Source organism: Hirundo rustica, chromosome 22 (assembly GCF_015227805.2).
Source record: "Hirundo rustica isolate bHirRus1 chromosome 22, bHirRus1.pri.v3, whole genome shotgun sequence".
In the NCBI taxonomy this organism is placed as follows: domain Eukaryota; kingdom Metazoa; phylum Chordata; class Aves; order Passeriformes; family Hirundinidae; genus Hirundo; species Hirundo rustica.
This window is the reverse complement of record NC_053471.1, coordinates 3184868-3205583: the sequence shown is the minus strand read 5'-3', so window position 1 is coordinate 3205583 and position 20716 is coordinate 3184868. Positions and strand designations below refer to the sequence as shown.

The 20716-nt window shown below is 40.4% G+C and overlaps 1 protein-coding gene across 3 annotated transcripts in view; it reads right to left on the bottom strand.

Annotated features, from left to right (window-relative positions):
• PRDM2 (PR/SET domain 2) overlaps positions 1-20716 on the bottom strand; it is a 63368-nt gene that overhangs the window by 7711 nt on the left and 34941 nt on the right. For 2 of the 3 annotated variants that reach the window (XR_005703864.1, XM_040084339.1), the window contains exons 7-8: positions 14472-14582; positions 9231-13599 (exon numbers count right to left, since the gene is read on the bottom strand). Coding sequence is in view for 2 of the 3 variants with exons in the window: in XM_040084339.1 (XP_039940273.1) it covers positions 9231-13599; positions 14472-14582 (4480 nt within the window). In the remaining variant the exon portion in view is untranslated. Of the gene's footprint in view, positions 1-9230; positions 13600-14471; positions 14583-17749; positions 17764-20716 lie in introns of those variants that run through there. The other variant, XM_040084340.1, reaches the window with a different exon arrangement.

Below are 20716 nucleotides of genomic sequence, written 5' to 3'. Positions count from 1 at the left end.
TAATCTAAAATAACCCCACGGATATGCTCCAAAATTTCAGACACACACATTCCACATTACATTTAACAACAAGCATGGCAGGAACACAGCCTATCAAGTGTTTCCTACTCTAAAGTAAAAGAAAAGCTAAGCTGACACAAATCATTGACTGCCTAGGGAAAAAAAAAAAAAAAAAAAAAAATAAATGTGGATATTTAAGCCCAAATTCTTGGTTTTGCAGAATTAGGATGAGCAATTTCACAGGCCAGAAGGGAAGGAAGAAGGTTCAGGGGGTGGATAAATGCCTTTTCTGGGCTTTCTGCTCTCAGTGAGATTAAACCACAGTGCTGCTACCCTGACTGAAATGTACTCTCTGGCAGCAGTATATTGCTTAATGGGAAAGTAAATACACAAAACAAGGACTTGGAAAAACATAAAAACATCTACCACTAAGGGAAAGACCTTCCTTTGCCTGTTTCAGTGAAACAAAATGTCTATCAAGACAAAAAGGTTTATGGATAGAATTTTGTTGAATGGCAAAGTCCTGAGTCACTGTGCAGAAAATGGAGAAGCAGCAGAAAGCAAAAAGGATCTTAATGTGCTGTACTGTGGATATTTGGAGACTTATGTGTGTTTATTCATGAAAGCAGGGAAAGAGCTGGAGCACATCAGGATTTTATCTTTGCTTCACATGGCCAGAACATGAATATTATAGTCAGGCCTTTCACAAATCTAAACTGGAAAAACCTGTTAATGAGATCCTCTGCATTCTTGACTTCCAAGAAGACACCTAACAGCACTCTCCAGCCACAGTGCTTCAAAGAGCTTAATCCTTTAAAGCAGCATTGCTGCCCCACAGGAACTCAAAAATTGCTTTGTTTCACACGTGCTCTACAGTTTAAATTTCTTCATTGCTGGCTCAGTTCCACTCCCCGTGGATCACAAGGAATTGTGGCGATGAACACCAAACCAACAGTGAGAACAGCTGGAAAAACCTCACACCATGCCTACAGCTCACCTGGGGGACTCCTAAATTGATGTATCAACACCTTTTGACTTAAAGAGAACTACATTTTCAAAAGCAACCAGCGACTTAAAAGTAGCCACTTGAAAAGGAAATGAGCACTGAGATAGCTTCTGAGCTCCTTCAGAAAATCAGTTGCTTTGAAGGTGCTTCAAGTTGAGCTCAGATATTAGTCTTAGACACTTAAGAAACCTTGGTGTAAACCTATAAATTTAGCTGTATCTTCCTGCCCTTTTAAAGCGGCACAGAGTTTTGCAAGCCAAAAGGTGAACAATTTTGGATTAAAAAACAGAAGTACTCAAACTCATCTTCTATACTGTCAGGAAATGTGATTTGATAAAAAGATTGTATATACTTAATTACATTCCTAATGGAATGAGAAAACTTTCATCCCACATAGGGATGATGCAGTAGATTTTTAGTTTTATACAGAAATTGTGACAGCAAGAGTTCAGGAGGATTGCTGGAGGGCAGCAGAACAAGGACGAGCCCTCGGTCCTGCACATCTCATTACGTAAAAAAGAAATCACGGAACAAAGTGTGCTTTTGTTTTGAAAAGGTGGATAAATGACATACTGCATCTGCCATAATGAATGGAGAATACAACTTTAAGTTCCAGTGACAGTGGAGTTTGAGTGTAAAACTCTTCAAAGCAGCTCAGTGATGTAAGAATTCAGAATTTCTCACCTTCCCACCTCCTTCCACACTGCAATGTTTAGCAGAGATCTCGACACCTAAAGGAAACACTACATAAATTCCCCCACTGAGTCACGGTTGGGGGCCATGCACAGGTCTATCTGGAAATGAGCCTTCAGATGCCCTGAGCAGGAATGCAGAGGATGCTCTGCATTCCCAACAACAGCACTGCCCTGAAAAAGTCCTTGCATTTACTTTACCACAGGCATTTAACTTTGCTGAGCAGCACTGCCTGAAGTGCAGAAGTGATCACAGGCTCGGTGAGGTTGGAAAAGAACTCCAAGGTCATCGAGTCCAACGTGTGACCCATCCTCACCTGGTCACCCAGCCCAGAGCACTGAGTGCCACGTCCAGGCATTTCCTGGTCACCTCCAGGATGGGAACTCCACCACATCCCTGGGCAGCCTCTGGCACAGTCTGAGGCCACTTCCTCTTGTCCTGTCCCTTGTTCCCTGGGAGCAGAACCCACCCTTCACCTGGCTACACCCTCCTGTCAGGGAGCTGTAGAGAGACTGTCCCCCCCCGAGTGTCCTTTCCTCTAGGCTGAGCGCCCCCAGCTCCCTCAGCTGGAAATAAGGCAGCCCAGATATGAGATTATTACTCTTAACTTTTTGACTGACACAGGACCAGTCTCAGTTTTGCTGCTCACCTGCTGTGTGCCAGCTCCCCTTGAATGACTGAACACTGAGCCTCGTACCTCACAGAAACGGAACATCACCCACTGAATAACCAAAGCCATTTCTCACAACCCTCTGGCAGTTTCTGGGAGTACTGTCATCTAAAACATGACTCAGAGACCCCGTTTGGCTCATGAAACATAAAAGTCTTTAAAAATTAAACAGATATATACACAAACAAAGTGCATGTTGCTGGTTACAACACTATGTTTCACTAACTACTTGAGCTTTGAATAAATTAAGAAAATGAAGCAGCTACCTATCTCTTAAGAAAAAGCCTCCCTCCAACTTGATGCTTGCTCAAGCTTCCCTTTGAGTTTCAGTTTTACTGCCTTGCATCTGAAAAAAACAGAAAGCAGTACTTCAGTGCTCTTTTCTCAATGAATGCTCTCAAAGTATGATCTACCAAAACCATTTTTAAAGACTTACTAAGAGAAGTAAGGGTGCAGCAAAATGAGGATGGAAAGTGATGGTGTGTGGGAAGCAGGACTCAGAGGTGACTCAATGGCTTTCTCTTTACTAAGGAAGAGGGTCAGAAGTGCCTGGAGGCTGGTGCAGAGGCAGCACAGGACTCCTGGTCCTCTGTTCCATCAGTAATCTGTGTGGATGTTTTACACCCAGCCCCACTCCAACAATCTACTTGCATTTTAAACATCTAACCCTTGAGTGAGTGTAACTGATGGGCACAAAGAGGCACCAACTCCTGCTGCTTAGTATTTATTTCATTCAAAAAAATATTGTAAACATGACTTAAATTTAAAAAAAAAAAAAAAAGCCAAATGAAGCTTAGGAAATAACAGCAACCCATTCATACACATGGAAAAAAGATCCCTCTTTAATAATGTTCAATTCCCACTCTCTCATTTGATGTGTACAATGGACCATTAACTGTACACTTGTATCATGCCTTACTTAAGAGTGTTTTATTAGCATCTGGCTCTGAAATAGATACATTTTCCTCACCATCCTGCTCTTACAAAGTACTGGAAGGTACATCCTTTTTTCCAATAGAAAGCTGCTATTTTTTACAGTTGAATTAAATAGATGTGGAATTTCACCCTTCTCTCATCATAGACTTACCACAAAAGCTCAGCTCCAAACCAGCACGTACTTGTTGTTCAGAATCTATTGTTTAGCTCCTTTTCATCATGAGCAGAACTACAACATCATGTGACTCACAAACATCACATTTAGTAAATAAAAACCAGAATTAGTATGTAAGGTCTTCTAAGTTCTCTTTTTAGGGTCACTCACAAGCTATTTGTCTGTCTCTAGCAATTCAGCTCCTTGGCTAAACCCAGCTCCAGTAAAAAGCTGGAGCTGAGCCCGTAATTTTGGAAATGAAGTCACAAACCACAGTAAATGAAGTGAATGCTGTTCCTATTTGCATTCAATATTGAACATTTAGACATCAAACTCCTAGACATCTCCCCAAAGAAAATCATCAGGAACCAAACTGGAATTTTAAATAACAGTCTTGCAATACAAAATGCTGACAAACCAGAGGACCAGAAACAGCCCAGCCTTAACCCCCTTGGGCATCTTCTGCCAGGGCTGAGGAGCTTGCAGAGCAGGAGGGGCCTGGCTGCATCCCCTGGACTGGCACTAACACCTAGGACTGAACAGCTCAGACAGTTGCTGCCACAAGCTGGTTCCCATGCCTTCCAGCAAACTGGAAAATGGAAAACAAAAAAAAGTAAACACAACCTGTCAGATCTCCCGTCTCCACAACTCCAGCATGGCTGTTTTTATTAAACTGACACTCATTTGATCTCGCCCAGCGTGTCACTTGGTCTCTGTAAACAGGACAAGTTTAATTGTTTTCATTGCCAGTCTGGATGCATTTCAAGAAGTGTCAGCACTTTGTGGGCAACGTTACAGCTTTATTGTTGCTTCAGATCATACAGAGGCGGCTATAAAAGCCAGAGAAAGTCAATTATGCAGATGAGATGCAACAGCAATAGTAACTATGAAACCTGCACATTTCTATTGGTGATGAGTCACCTATTTAGGACTGAAACTCTTTGATGATCCTCTCTCATTTGGAGATCTCCATCGCCCAGCACTTCTCTGATCAGCTGGTGAACACAGGTGAACATCTCAGTGTGGCACATCCTCGGGACCCAACAGGATTTAACATCACAGCAGAGAAACCACACATAAAATGGCACGAGGATTTCTGCCATGATATTAGAGAATGAGGCTGCTTTACTCACCATCAGCTCACTGCTAGACATGGCTAATGAATCCTTTCACAGTGACTGAAATACCCAGACTGCAGCAAGAGCAAACACTCAAAGGCATTTCCTTTGTCAGTAAAAGATTTGAAACAATGAATCAAGTTTATGTCCCATCCTCAGCAATCTCAAAACTATGAGTTTTCACTTTTTTCATGTTTCCTTTTTCTTATAAACATCCAAATACAACACTGGGTATGTAAAACAATGTTTTCTCTTGGGTAAATATAGTAAAACCGAATCAAGACTGAAAACCTTCAGTGTGGCTTCCTCCCACCTCCTGGTGTTACTGCTGCTGTAAGGAGACTAAGGATTCACCTCTTCCATTGTGGTGCAAATCCCAAACTGCAGTGAGCGCAGAAACAGTCCATGAACAATGCTGGAACCTCTGCATCATTCCACCAGATCTCTCCCCAACAGTTCAAATTCACAGAAAATGTTATGGAGAGAACACATTCAATGAATGACATCCCACATGAAAAAATAAACTGGGAGTTCTTACCAAAGAGTCTTACTCAGACAGAAGCATTAATTTGAATAGACAACTACATAAAATAGTAACTTACTACTGGATTAGTAGGGAGCACATCAAGGAATTGACTGCTGTAATCCTGTTTAGCCTTATCAGTGTTGCATTATTCCACCCCACTGCCACACTAATAAGGACACAGATGCCTCCAGCTCCACTGCAGGAGAGAGAACACACACCTTGGTGATGGAATACAACGTTCCAAAATTCTCAAGAGCCAAAAAAATCTTTGCATGTATTTTTTTTATTGAACTATTTAACAAGTTTAAAAATAGAAAACTATAATATCAGAAAAACAGAAAACTATAGTATCAGAAGTTGAAATAGTGTATGTAATTTTCATTTAAATAGTTTAAATTTATTAGCTGTGTCCACAATTAAAACCTAAACCCCTCATGCTAAGTCAGAAGTGGCCAGTTGGTATAAATTCATGTCACTGAACCAGGGGGACACAACTGAAGGATGCAAGCACATTTAACTCCTCCTAGATGTACAGAGTTTCATTTTTCCTGGCACATCTGCTTTCCACACAAAAGGCAAGTTTCCCCCAAGTTTTTAAAAAGCTTAACTTTATTGTTTTTAGAAAATGTGTCACGATAGTTCCATCTAGTTGGTCATTAAGTGCTTGCAACACCACAGACTCGTAACTACGACTGGAACTTACAGCACGAGATGGACGGCACGTGGAGGAGGAAAATCCCTCTTCAACTGCTCACCTGCATTTACAGCCCTCCTGCAAGGCTACAGCGTTCAAAAGCAAGGACAACCCCATTTTTATGTCAAATTGCAATTTTTAATATTTTCATTAGAATAGTCTTTATATCACTCTCCAATAGAAGAAACAATATAACTAACAGCAAACTTTAATACAGGAACATGCTCCAAGATCAACAACCCAAAATGAAAACAAAATGAAATTAATGTAAAATGTAAATCACATATAGTACAATTGAAGTGTCCAAAACAATTTAAATAATTTTAAATATTTTATTTTTTTAAACTTGCTACAAATGCTTTATACAATATTTCAACATAAAGTCCCCATAACAGAAATGTAACAAAATGGGAATGATAGTGAAAGTGAAAGTTAAAGTGGCACAAATTCACCAAACAAGTATTAAACTACAAATTTTAAAGAGGTAGATTACTTTTTAAGAACAAAAAATAAAAGGGGTGTCTGCATAAAGAAACTAGTCACTTTCCATCCATTCTGTCATTAATCGTGAAAGCTCTATGAACACGTGAGAAACAGGATTTCCATAAAAAGCTGTTATGAACAATAGACCAATTCATTGTCTTAAATTAGAGGTGTACAATCTTTTAGAATAATTATATATTTCATTTTCAAAATATGCAGGTCTGCAGCCCTGCTCTAGCCTTCCTATCCATAAAAAGATACACTGCATCCATTATATATCTGGCGTTTAGAAATTCATCACTGCTATATAAAGTTATACTTGCATGTGTAAATAGCAACTTGGAAAATTCATAAAACCTCCAAATCAGGCTTTTTTTTTACCCCCACTGTGTACTGGGCATCTAAAAGATTCAGAAAGTGAGGAAAAGGTGGGAAGGGAATTCTTCCGTGCTAGGTTGGCCTCTACTGGCTCATTTAGACAAAAAGCTTTAAGAGACCTAATACATGACAAAAATACTTGGGAGTGCAGCAATTGCTGGCCCTGAATCTACACTGATTTCTGGACAGGCTGAAGGAAGCTGCTTTGCCAAGCACAGAAACTGAACTGCCCAACACCATCCACGAAGGTACGGACAAAATCAAAAGAAAAAGATTTGGTTCAGTTAATCTCATCATTTGTTTTGATGATTTCCTGCGAGGTTCCACTTGTTTTTAACAGTACCCTTCGTTTTAATCTGAATTATCCCGCGTGTGTCAAGCACAAAGTAAGAAAATCTAGGCCTGACACTGAGCCTGAGTAAGAAGCCTGCAGGTAATTTATGGTTGTGACTCAGCTTCTGCGGGTTTCGAAAGCTTGGATTTCACATCCCCTGGCGCAGTGCTTATCGTAAGATGAGCATGCAACAGCTCTACCATGGCATTAAGGGATTGTTTTGTTTTGTTTTTTTAACAGGAGATTCCTAGAAAATAGAAATTAAAAAAACAAAACAAAACCTGAAGATAAATGGCAAAACAATTTGTGAACAAGTATGTTTACACAGAAAAAGTGAAAGGTGAAAAACAAATTGGCAGACAAATATACATAAAGCAAGTCTTGAAAAAATATTAAGATTTCCTGGAAAAAAAAAAATCAAAACCCAGCAGTGCCTACACAGAGTAGAATCAAAGTTTAACTGTGCTGATATTAGTGTATGAAGACAAAAAAATTCTTCATACTGTATAGCTGATATAAAAAGAAGTTGACTAGACAATCTAGATTTATGAAAGTTACTTCAGAGACAAAAATAATTCCCTAGTGTAACTATTCGTTAAACCGGTAACGACTCCAAGCAGCCAGAGTAAACCAACAGTATTTGAGCCAGCCAAGGAAACCTTACCTCAGGTCAATTGTGATTTCCCCAAATACTACTGAACAATTCCCATATGCACCCATTTCCAAGTACTTGGTTATTTTGCCTAAGGTCAAATGGTTTAGATGGAAAGATGTGGTGTTTTGGCTTCCTGTTCTACTGATCTGTTCTGGCATCATTTAAATACAGTTTCACACATAACTGAGAGAGCAGCCGATGAGAATTAACATGAAGATGTTTATGTCCCAAGGGAACAGGCCTGGTAGACATTTCTTATTCATAAAAGGCATTTTTACACCATTAGTCTCCAAATTCCAATAACATTTTTCTCTTTCAACATATCCTAATTTGGGTATGGACTATTTAAAGTCAAGCTCCTCTCTAGCACTTGGGAATAATTCTGTTATATTGAACCTTTACAAAGTGTTTCCTCGCTATTTGCACCTCGGAGATCTTCACTGTGAGACACACAAGCTGTGAACAGTTTGGATTTTGACAATGAACAGATCCTGCTCTACTTGTTCTGACAGAGGCTGCCAGTTCCTCCCCCTCCTCCTCTAGCAATGACTTTGATTAAAAAACCCCTACCCTTGGCCCCAAATCTGGTGTTAATCACAGCCAGGCGCTGCAATTACCAACCCCAAGACAACTCTTAATTACCAGCGAACTTTGTGAAAGTTCCTCAGCAAATCAGACGCCTGTTTCCAAGAAAAACAGGGCAGGAGCAAGGTAACAAAGGTTATAAACACTGTGCAAAATATACTATTGATTTGAGAGACTATATGAAGACGTAAATCGGGACTCAGGCACGTAGATTAAGATTTTTATTTATTTATTGAAGGATTACCCTTTCTTGTGATTAAAATGCTTCTTCTCAAAAAGAAATAGAACTTTAATTATAAAATTTTATAGCGAAACATAAAAGCATGATACTTCTAACAAATTTACATGTTCATGTAACTTTTCTTACATGTCTATTTCCCTTATATTAAGTATTTAATGATCTCAGTCTGTATGCACATACATTTTTGAAGTATTTGGTCATGGTTTGTTTCTTTTATATATATATATATATATGCAGAGAATGCTTTTTATTACAAACCAAAGCAAGTTATTTTAGTAAGTAAAGAATGCAGTCATGTTTAACTTAGTGAACCACCATAAATAAATCTAGAATGATTCTGGGGTACCTCAAATGTCTGATACCAAATACAAGGTCAGCGTCTCCAATAACATTTGATTTTAATGACATTAAGTTTATTCGCACTCAGGTATTGACATTATTTTTTTCCAGAGTTTTCAATTCAGTTTATAATTAAAGACATTCTCTATACAAACCGTGTATTATTTCATGACATGACAAAATGCATCAAGTATGTACATCATACCTCAGCATCAGTAAGCTGCTCATCCATGTTTTAGAAAATGCAAGTTTGTTGGTTTTTATTATTTAAGCATGAGAAACTCAAAAAAAAAAAAAGAAAGAAAAAAAAAAAGAAAGAAAAAAAAAAGAAAGGAAGGAAAATAAAAAGACCAAGAAAATTGGCAAAACAGCAAGCAACATGTTCCTGGGTTGTTTCAACTTCAAATTAAATGCTTACCTGAAATCTTTAAGTTCTTGCTTTGTACTGCTTTCATCTCTTTTGTTTTCTGCTGCCTCTGCATTTGCTGCCTGCTGCAGGCTCCGTGTGATTGGTCCTCCAATCCTCTCTCTAGATTTTACACTGAACCTGTCTGCCTTTTTCTTACTCGCCACAGCAGACTTACTTGGCAAAACAGCTTTATTATTCCTTTGTATTCTGACGTGCAGTTTCCGGGATGCTTTGCTGGAGATTCCAGAGGAATTGTTTTTAGAAACCACCTTAGTTTTTTTCCCATCAACATGGGACATTTTAGACACTCTTACAGGACTAGAGTTCCTCAATGATGAAGATGAATTTGGCTTTTTAGATCGCATGGAAGGTACAAATTTAACGTTTTGTTTGGACTTGAAGGAGGCAGAGGGGAGCTGGAGCTGTGCAGGTCCTGAGGTCCGTGCTCTCGTTTTGCCCAGGTGAGGCTGAGTGCTCTGCATTTTGATTTCTGCATCTGCTGTCCGCCTGCGCTGGTTGCTGCCTTTGTCACTGTTTGCAGGTGAAGAAGCTGCACTTTTTTTGGAAGAATTCTTTTTGGAGGAGGGAGAGATGGGTTTTTTGGGGCAGCTGTAGGATGCGTGTTTGTTCAAACTCCCAATGTAAGTGAACTCTCTGTTACAGTACGGGCAGATGTGAGAGTCCGTCTCAGATGGGTTATTTTTCAATTCTGCCTTCTGCTGGGCAGATTTCTTTTTTTGCAGGATAGCTTTCTGGACAAGCTGGTTTTTCTTTTTCAGTGCACTAATTTTTAGTTTATTGGAGGACATTTTGCTAATCTCAACATTGAAATTGAGTCTTTTAGGCTGACCCATTCGTCTGAAGGCATTCTTCCCAGGCCCAGCAATAACCACCACGCCATTCTTAGGCTGCACTGTCTGTTTGAGGGGTACTGGGTTTTTTTTTGGTGTGTATCTCTTTTTATCACTAGCAGATGCACAGGCCAGTATGTGTTTGTGTAACTCAGGCATGTTATCAACGCTTTTTCCACATTTTGTGCATCGAATGGCAGTAGTAAAAGTCTGTGGGATATTGTGGGTTGTGAAGTTTGTTGCAGTAACTCCAATACCCATAGGATTACGATGGTGATACTGGAACGGGGGTGGTTTAAAGCTTGGGTAGTGTTGATTGAGGCCCATACGAACATCAGGATCTTTAGATTTCACTCCAGAAGCCATTATTTTTATAGTAGTATAAAGCTCTTCAGAAGAATCATTTAGATCTTCATCTTCCTCCTCTTTTGAAGGTTCCAAAGAATCTTCTGGCAGGCCCTGCATGTGCTCTGCATTCGCCTTACTGGGGTCAGTGAAATTCTGGGGTCTCAAAGTCCCACTTTCAAACTCATGATGTGTGCACTCTTTGTCTGGATGGAGATCCCGCTGATGCTGTTGCAAATTGCACAAAAAAGCAAATTCCTTTTTACACACTGAACAAACAAAGATATTCCCTACTCCATGAAGCAGAAAGCGATGTTCCGACAAGTCTGTTTTATCCCTAAAAAGCTGTACACAGAATTCACATTTGAAGGGCCATTCTTCAGCATGAATGGATAAATGCTTTGTTAGGTCTTTAATGGAAAGAAAAGGTGATTCGCAGACATTGCACACAAAGCTCTTGTTGAAAGTTTCCTGCACTACTCCTGATTCACTTGAAGTACGAGGATCTTCTCTTGCTTTCTGCTGCTCGCTTTCAGCTTCTTCCTGTTTTATTATTGGGATAGAACTTTCAAGGTTATCAGCAGAGGAAACAACAGAAGAAACTACAGAAAGAGGAGGTGGTGATGGAGACGATGAGGAGGAAGAGGACGAGAAAGAGGAGGAAGAGGAGGAGGAAGAGGAGGAAGACAGTGTAGGGGGGCCAGGTGAAGCAGCAGAAATAAGAGGTTCAACAGAAGGGACGGGGGATGGAGAGGGAGAAACTGTAGGCGAGAGAACCGGTAGCGGGGACTGGGTGGTAGTGTTGGAGAGTGGCGAGGGACAGGAGGAATTGTTAGTGGCACTGGCAGCGACATCTGGAATCGGTAAGGGCATCGTTGGGAGCAGGGGGGGAGGTGAGGTGGCCACTGTTAACACAGGCGGGCAGGGTGGCGGGGAGGGGGGGTTGGTGGGCGTTAACAATGGTGGCAGCTGGCACACGGCCGGTGCAGCGGACGCCTGTGGCACAGGGGAAGCGGAGGAGCTGAGGGGCTGAGTGTCAGTGGAAGATGACGCCGAGAGAGCGAGATCCACGTTGGGCTCTGCCTGAGGCTCCAGGGCCTTGCTGGGGCTGGCGGCACCGTCCACGCCCAGCGCGCTGTCTGGGGCTGCATCCGTCCCGTTGTACTCGTTCAGCAGAACCTTCTGCAACATGCACGTGGTGGGTTTCTTCTTCTTAACACCGCTACACGTCGGCTGCGCGCAGTTTTCTTTGTATTCCCTAATTTCAGCGTCGCTGCAAGGCTTCTTGTGCACACTTAGATCTAAAACGGATTCCCAGGGAACCTGAGTCTTGCTTTTGACATCAGACCTTTGTTTCATACCACTGGATAAATCCAGTGGCTGCTGGTTGCACACGTTGCCAAAAGTCGGAGCTGCTGTCCAGTCTTTTGATATTTTATATTCTTCAAAGCAAAGAGGGCTCAAAGTCTCTTTGTCCTCCCTTCCAGTCAAGCTCCAAGCAGGTGAGTTGCTGTGGCTTTCTAACTTTGGCATTTTTGAACTCCGAATATTATCATTCCACACAGTTTTTCCCTCACCTGATTTGACAAAGTCTCGAAGCACTGGACTGTGCTGTGGAGAACTGGGAGGAGAGCTGGTCCTTCTTTTAAATCTGCTGGATACTGGAGGCAAAATAGGCGATGATGTAACAGAAGGTCCTATTTTAGGGATTTCACTTGATGGAGTTATCTTCTTATCATCCTGTGTCTGAAGAAGCTGCTTTAATTTTGATGACAAATAAACCCCTTTTTCTTTATGAAAAGGTAAGCTTTCTGTTGAAATGCTAAGAGGAAGATTTAAAGAACTAGTAGGAGTTATAGGTTCTGGGTCTATTTCAGTTTTTATTTTTGGTACAAGAGGAGGGCTGGCAGTTCTTCTCTTTTTGGATTCACTGCTCCCACTGCTAGAGGGTTCCTTAGGAGGTTCATTCACATGTGTTTGTGTAACCTTTAAATTTGAGGAAATTTCCACTGTGACCGGACTGATTATACAATTCAATCCATACAAGTCTGCAGAGTTGGACTCCATCTGAATCACGTCACAATTGCTAGTGCTGCTGTTGGACTGAATTTTACCATCAATGTAGTAATTTAAATTCTCAGAGATATTGCTGGATATATCCATAAGATAGACATCATCTCCTTCACCTTCCTCTTCTATTTCTGTGCTCGCTATGTACACGCTCTGGACTGCTGGGGCCGGCTCTGTTGGGAGAGGTGGCTCTTCGGTAAAGAAGCCTTTTCTTCTGACACCTTTGGGAATAAGATGACGCTCGTGAACCCTACGCTGATGTCTCCGCATGTTGGTGTGAGTACCAAAAACCTTTTTGCAGTATTTGCATGGATGCAACTCTTTGGGCTCCTTATTTTCCTCAGCAAACGTGGAGTTTGACATTTCCTGGGAAACTTTTTCAGAATCCAAGACAACAGAGTCTTGCACAAGACTGGAAACATTCAGGTCATCTTTAAGACCATCATCCACAATCACTTGATTATCAGCAACATTATCCAAGTGTTGTGACGAGGTCAGTGTCAGGAATGGTTTCCTCTTCGGCCCGGCCTCGTGGCGTCGCTCGTGCCTCCGCCTGTTGATCTGAGTGCCAAAGGCTTTCCCGCAGTATCGACACTTGAACGCGTGGCTCAGGGTGGATATGTGGATGTGCATGTGGCGCTCGAGTCCTTGCTTTGTTGTAAATTTCCTCTCGCAGTGCTGGCAGGGAAACATGAATGTTTCCTGAACATCACCATTGGATTCCCCCTGTGCTTTTGGAATTTTCACCACTAGTTTTTTCTTTGGAGAGCTTTCTGGAGATTCCTCTGACATACTCTTTTGTTCTTCCATGGAGTCCAACTTCTCTTCACATATCAATGGCATTTCAGCATTTTCTTTAGGCATATTGGTGTCTTCTATCTCCTCTTCATCTTCCTCTTCTTCATCCTCCTCTTCATCATCATCTAAATCATCTGATACACAGTTTATTGGTTCTCCTTGTTTGTCTTCAGTTATCACTTCTGGTTCATTGGTCGGACTGGGTATCATCACCTTTGGAAGTACATCTTGATTTACCATTTCCTGAATAACAGCTGTTTGTTCCACAGACAGCACAGCAGAGACAGAAGGTGTTTCATCTTCCTCTTTGTGACCTGGAACACAAGAGTGTAATAAAGAAACGCATGAGATATTTTTACCAAACACAGGATATGCTACGCCTTTCTTCTTTTTCTTCTAGCACAACACATCCAACGTTCCTAACCCAATGCAATACCACCACTTCTCATTTATTTACTCGTGTGGATGGATGTTTTCATCTCTCCATGAAAGTTCTACCAATCTGTTGTCGGGTAAATCCACTGCTGAAGAAAATAAGGCCAGGTTGGATGGGGCTCTGAGCAATCTTGTCTAGTGAAAGGCGTCCCTGCTCATGGCAGGGGGTGGAAGAAGATAAGCTTGAAGGTCCCTTCCAACCCAAAACATTCTGTGATGATTCTAGGAAAACATCTTTGCTGCCAATCCACCACAATGTTGCCTAAGTGGGTACATTATAGAGCAAAAAAATCCTTCTCCAGTCCTTAGCTGGGCCATAAGACACCTGAACAGTGGTGCACGTGTTGTGCAAGCAGAAGGGACAACAGAGGGAAGGGATGGAAGAGTTATGGGTCAAAAGAATTAATACTGTGTTTTTTCCCCCTTGGTACTGACTTTGTTAATTAATAAATAATGACCATGTAACTAAGCTCCAAAGACACTAGAATAAGGACTCTGCTCTGCTATTATATTCGAAGGAGTTTGGGTTTTGTCTAAACCTTGCAGCTCATTAGTTTTTCCTGTGGTCAGAGTTGTACATTTAATGACGTGCTTCTAAAAGCCAAGTTCCAACTAGTAAAATAATTAGGGTAAACAATACAAACATGTTCACTTTGCTACAGTAAGATAACCTGCTAATGTACTAAACACGACAATCCTTTTATTCAAAAAAGATAAACAGAAGGAAAAAAAAAGACACTTGAGAACTCACCCTCCTTAGAATCCCTCATATCTGCAGAAGTAGAATCCAAATCAGTCTTTTTCTGTTTTGTATCTGCTGCCTTCTTTCCCTTGTTTTTACCTTCCTGAGTCTTCTTCTTTCCTGCAGAGAAAAACATTCATTATTCCTGCTCAACAATTTTTATTTGTCATGTATGAGTGGCAGATTTCAACACTTTTATTTTGTTTGGAGTATAACAAACTCCAATAGAGACCCTGCCTTCCTGAGGAACACAAACAATTGATTAGGAGAACAGACCGCATTCAGGTAGAAAACTTCAGACTGAAATACTTTCCTCAACTCCAAAGCAAGAACAAAGTACTTGTACAGCTCACATCATGCAGTTACCCAATGCCTTAATATGGCCACTAAATTCCTGCAGTAACTAGAAGACAGAAAATCTCCAGAAGCATATGGAAAATAGACAATCTCTTCATATACTATTAATCCTTAATGTTAATTGGAAGATCTTACAAAGCAGAAACCCATAGGGGTTTATTCTAGTTGTATAAGCATTCCAAATGAGAAGAGTTATGATAAAAGCAATGACGTAATAACTTCACAAGAAAATTGAAAGCAGCCTGAGCTTGACCAACATGGCAAAGGCAGTACAACCAAATGAAACAGAACTGGGTAACAGCAAACGATGAAGGTAGTTCATGGGGTTCTGACACAATCACCATGCTCAAATTATCACTTTCTGTTAGCAAAATGAAGCAACATGTATTAATTGCAGAGGATGATGAACACAAAAGGGCATTATATGCAAAGAGCCGACCAGTACTGTAAGACGTAAATACACTGAAAACTTCATTTTCCACTGCACTACAAAGTACTGCTATTTTTTGCCATTAATCTTAGACATTCAGGCCTATAACACACAGAAATTATGATAAGGGGTGTATAGTAACAAATGAAAGTTTATGGTTTCCAATTCACTTCATTGCAGACTGCAGTCTCCACACAGAGTACAGAAACCACCACTGAAACTCCACAATTCTACACACAACTCTCGGGAAGAACTGTCCAGAAGCAGCAATCCAAATTCCTCCTTTGCCCCCTCTAACACACAAAAAGCTGCTCTATAACATACTGCCCATTCCCTCTGATCAGAAATGTCCATTGCAGCCCTAAATCGACTTCCTAGTAAGAAGCACATTCTACCACGTCACGATCATGTCAACAAATTCTTCCTTTTTACCCCTTGAAAATATTTTTCACATCCTGAGCCAAGAAACTGAAATGTCTTTTAAAAAAATGCTTTTCTGTTCAAACTGAGAAGTTCCAAGTACACACCCCCCCCCCCACGAGAACAGCTCAGATAGCCTCAGCTTTAAAAGGAAACACTTTGTTTTGATTTGAACACTCTATCTAAATATTTATTTGTATTTCCTCTCAAGGAGTTCAGATTTCATAGGCCGTGCCCAAATTCCAGTGTGTTTCAGTTGCATGTATACAACAAACCTTTTAAAAATTTATCTAATTTAACAGATTTTACTCTTATAACCTGACAATAGTCACTCAGACTGAATTTATGTCACCTTTGGAAAAGACACACACATTCCTCCTGAAGTGAACTAGCAATTTTCTCTGAATATCATCAATTACTGTTTTGATGCCCATGTCTAAAACCTGCAATAAAGAACCGATACTGGATTGTTTGAACAATGCAACATTCAATTTTGCTTTTATACCAAACACCAGCAACTGTCAGAAGATTTAGCACATATTTGGGTGTTCACATAGGCATAAGGAAGTTTAAGCATATCTTTCTTCACCTGACAGGCTACTGAATGTCCAATTTGAACACTATTTCTTTCTTATCAGCAACAGTTCCACCTCTGGGAGAAAGGTGGAAATATAAGATTTTAACACATTCCTAGGAATCAAACATGCATCACAATACACCTTATGAATGACATAACAAATCACACCTAATTCCTAGAACCATTACGAAATCTCTACCTTTTTGCAGACCATTTATCATCTGAAGACCACTATCAATATCTTGACCTAAAACCAACAAAATTCTTGATTCATTTCTCTCAACAGGTGAGACTGGAAACCAGAATGAAAAGATTGGGGCCCTCTCACCTGCCAAACCTGGCTCATGCCCAGAGACACATTTTCCCCCCACAGTGCAGTGCCCAGTGTATTGCAGATGAAGTCGCTCTACAGCAGCCCTGAATTTCAGCATAACAGGTTACCATCGAAGTTTGCAAATCAAGACCCAATGAATTCTTTTTTTGAGCAATATTGGCAATATACTGTGCTCTTTCAAGGGTGAGGTAAAGTATGAAAAGGCACCAACACAAATCTCAAGTGCTAAAGCATGCAGATACGTTTCACATCATTCAGTTAGAGAAGATAAAATTTATAGTACCTCAAATCCAATTACAATCTGAGAAATCACTACAATAGCTGGATTTTCACAGGAAATCAAGGTACTTATGTCACATACCTTATGCTACTGATGGAAAGGAGATCAGTAGTCCTGAAAAGTCATGCAACTTTGCCAGTCCTAAAAAGAGATGCAACTTGCTCATGATCTAACCTGCTCCATGATACAGCTGGAGATGTTTCAAGTTCTTGGCCTCTAAGCACCGACGCATTTTGAAGAGAGGATTCACCCAGCACCTGACTCGCCCCTTCTCTGAACAGTGAACAAACTTCTCGTGCATGGACATTTCAGATGTGTCAGATCAATTTCTGACACATACCAATGAGAGACACCAAACCACTGCATAAGATCTCCTTTACCAGCTTTAGTCTGCTCATGTTCTCGGTGGCAGCTTTCTTTGAGAAGGTTCAAAGAAGTCACGATACCCAAACATGACAATGACTGTCCCAGACGCACAATTTCATGGCCCTGACCATTCAACAGCACATGCCCAGGAAGAGAATGTAAGAACAGAGTAATAGGTGATACTTCACTGATAAGCTCTCCCAGCTTTCATATATTTGGAGTTCAGGAACTTTTCTTGAAGACACGTAACAGCTGCTGATAGACTTTCTCCCATGAGTTTCTCAAAGTGCTTTTAAAATCCACGTAAACCTGAAAGATTTGCATAATTTTCTTCCTGCAGATTCCCAATAAAAACACAATCATCTACAGATATAAAGGGTATTAATGAGTAGTCCAAGGCCTGTCTCTTAGTTTTCTTATTGTTTCAGAGGTCAGGAATGAACAGAAGCCTGCAGGAGGGGGGAAATGCCTCTGAACACAGAAGCTGGTGGAAGCCTGAGTATAAGTACACACGTGCACTTACCATCAGGTTCCTGAAGGGTCCTACATGGCTGCTACGGCCAGCTGGATCCTCCACTTGTTCTAAACAAGAAAGATACAGGAATGAAACACAGGGAAAGTGAAATGGAAACAATGACAAAAGAATAAATGAAGGGCAGAACTTAATATATGTGTATGTGCTTTAGAAGAATTGTAAAAGAAAGATGCAAAAGAGAATGAATGAAATAAACAGATGGAAAGTAGGAACTTGTCTGCAGTGATGAAGATCAAAAGAGGAATTCACCAGTTTACAATTTTGTCTTGCAACTTTCAGAAAGGGTTCCTTTTTCTCTCCCCTCCACTTCTGTTCTAAGATAGCTCAGCCTTCACATTTTTACAATCCCTTTGTAACACTGCAAGAGGCACAGGAGAACTCATACTACTGCCAATGTCCAGGTCATCAGCACTCCACTAGTTTTGGAGATGTTCAGATAACAATAGAGCAACAGTGTAAGAGAGAAGTAATCTTTATTTGCCCATACTTCATTTTATTGATAAAACCAAGACACCTTTGAAGAACCTACAGTTAGCTGTGCTCAGACTTTTGTTGTTAACCAAAGTGCTAATGGGAATATTTAACCACTGAGTTATTTCTGGTGGGATGGAATAAGCATACTCGGAAGCTGGGAGGGAAGATGTTTAACACAGTCTTTCCATACACTTGGAGCTGAACACTATAATTAAATATTGCTCAACTGTACAAGATGCCATTGTCTTTAATAACCTCTAACTGCAGCACCAAACATTCACAGTTAAGATCATAAAGTAAGGACACTCACACCTGAGCTCAAACACTGCTTCAATCTCTTCCAGAAATACAGAGTGTGGACATTTGCTTCCCCACAAATCTTGGGTTAATAAGGGAGAAGAATAATTGGTATGAGCTGAAATGACTGTTACTTCTTTGAGATCTGTAGCCAACAACTAACTGCAGTGCAGTAACACACCCAGACCTTACTCCATGAGTGCTCTGCTGAAAAGTACCACAGAAACTTGCCCAAATCTCAAGTCTCCTGGAAAACAGTGGAGAAGCTCCCTCAGAGACCCCCTGAAAAGCAGGGCACAGACAAGGGCAGCACTTGGCAAGGCTGTGGCTGAAGGGGAAAGATAAACTGGCATGTTACACTGACAATGCCACACAGTTTCACGATGCAAATCAGTGTAATAACATAAACTCACTACTTAGCCCTTTGGAACTGGTTGAGATGAAAGTCTGCATCAGTCCTATGCAATAGCTGCTACTATTCTATAAAACAACTTCTAATTATTTTCTTCTATTGAAAAAAAACCCCAAAAAACCAACCCAGTACTTTGGCATTATAAAGAATGGAATAAAGATTAAGTGAATATTCAAGCTAAAAGATTATTTTGGAAAATTCCACAGAAAACAACTGCATGATCATTTCCATATCCTTTTGATTAATGAATTTTTACATGCTGATACAACGTGAATTTTAATTTGAGAAACAGCTTGCTGTGCACCAGAATTCATCTGTTCCTCTATCCAGAATGCTGGTTGATGTCATGTTTTTCAAAATAAATTCCTTAAGCCTTCAGGCATCAGTAAAAATCTGAGTAGTTGTTTGTTCTGCAGAACACATGGACGCCTTTTTCACACACAGAATGCTAAATCCAAAAGAACAGCATAAATTGCTTCAAAAAATTAAATCCAAGTTATGTTGGCTGGATGGGATATGACAAAATGCAGAAACATGCTGCAGTGACTTCTTAGAATCTTGACCAACTGTGAATGGCACAGCACATGAGTGTTAAGGACCTTACATATTTAAAATCTTGAATTGATTATTTAGTAAGGTAACTAGGCACCAAAAAATACAGTTTAATTCAAATGCTCACTATTAAGATGTGAATATTAAGGCTGCTTTTTAAAATATGTTCCTCTGTTTGCATTTAAGAGTCATTGTATTGCTTTTTAGTTGTTTTTTTATTGTGGGCTTTTTTAGTTTTTACATTATTCACAAAATCTTTCGGTATTGTCTACCAGCACCTGCTCACACAGCAAAGCCAAATAAAAAAAAACCACCTAGCTAAATAAAGGGCAACATAGCCATGTGTTAAGGGCTGCTCTGAGCCACTGAGTCAGCCAAGAACTCCCAATGTTTAGGGAAAGCTGGTGAGCACAACACGCCTGAGATAGATAGATATATATATAAAATGAATGTATACGAGGATTATTCATATAAGCAGGGGATTACAGAAATTTGCCAAAAAACATGACCTCAAACCCGCAAAGTTATGCAAATATTTTATTCCAATATCTAAGCCAAGAGCCACATTTCAGAGGAGACAAGACAGGGTCACTACTGCTGCCCATCCAGCACCACAGCCTTACAGCTCCAGCACCTGGCTCAGTGTCTCACTCACAGCATCCACTGTGCTCATTACATCTTTTTTTAAATTGCTGTCCAAAGTTTTAAGTGATCTAGGATAGCTGAGGTTCAAAATGTCACGCTGCAAATTACTGGAGAAAAAGGAAGCAAGAGTAACAATAGTAAAAAAGCTAAAATTAGGCTAGGAATAAAAAGATTGCAACCTCGAAAGAAAAAGCCTCAACAATTTTGCTTTATTTAAACAAACATTGCTTAAATCGACTTCCAATATTTCTTCCACAATATTGCTGTTAATACAACAATATATCAAAGTTCCTTTTAAGTACTTGCATTTAAGTACTGCTTTGAAAGGTTTCCAGCAAGCTTAGCTGAGGAACTCCAAGTACCTCTGAACAGACACTCATTACCTGGAGAGGGAGCAGCTTTGGAACCCTAAAGCTCCCAACTCAAAATGAAACAACACATGAAACTGCTGCCTACCAAGAGCTCTGGAGAAAAACACCCCTGTACTGGCAACAAAACCCAAACACAGGCTTCCCCAGAGCCCACAGCTCAAAAATTCTAATGCTGCCACAGAACACCTTTGCTGATATTTTTTT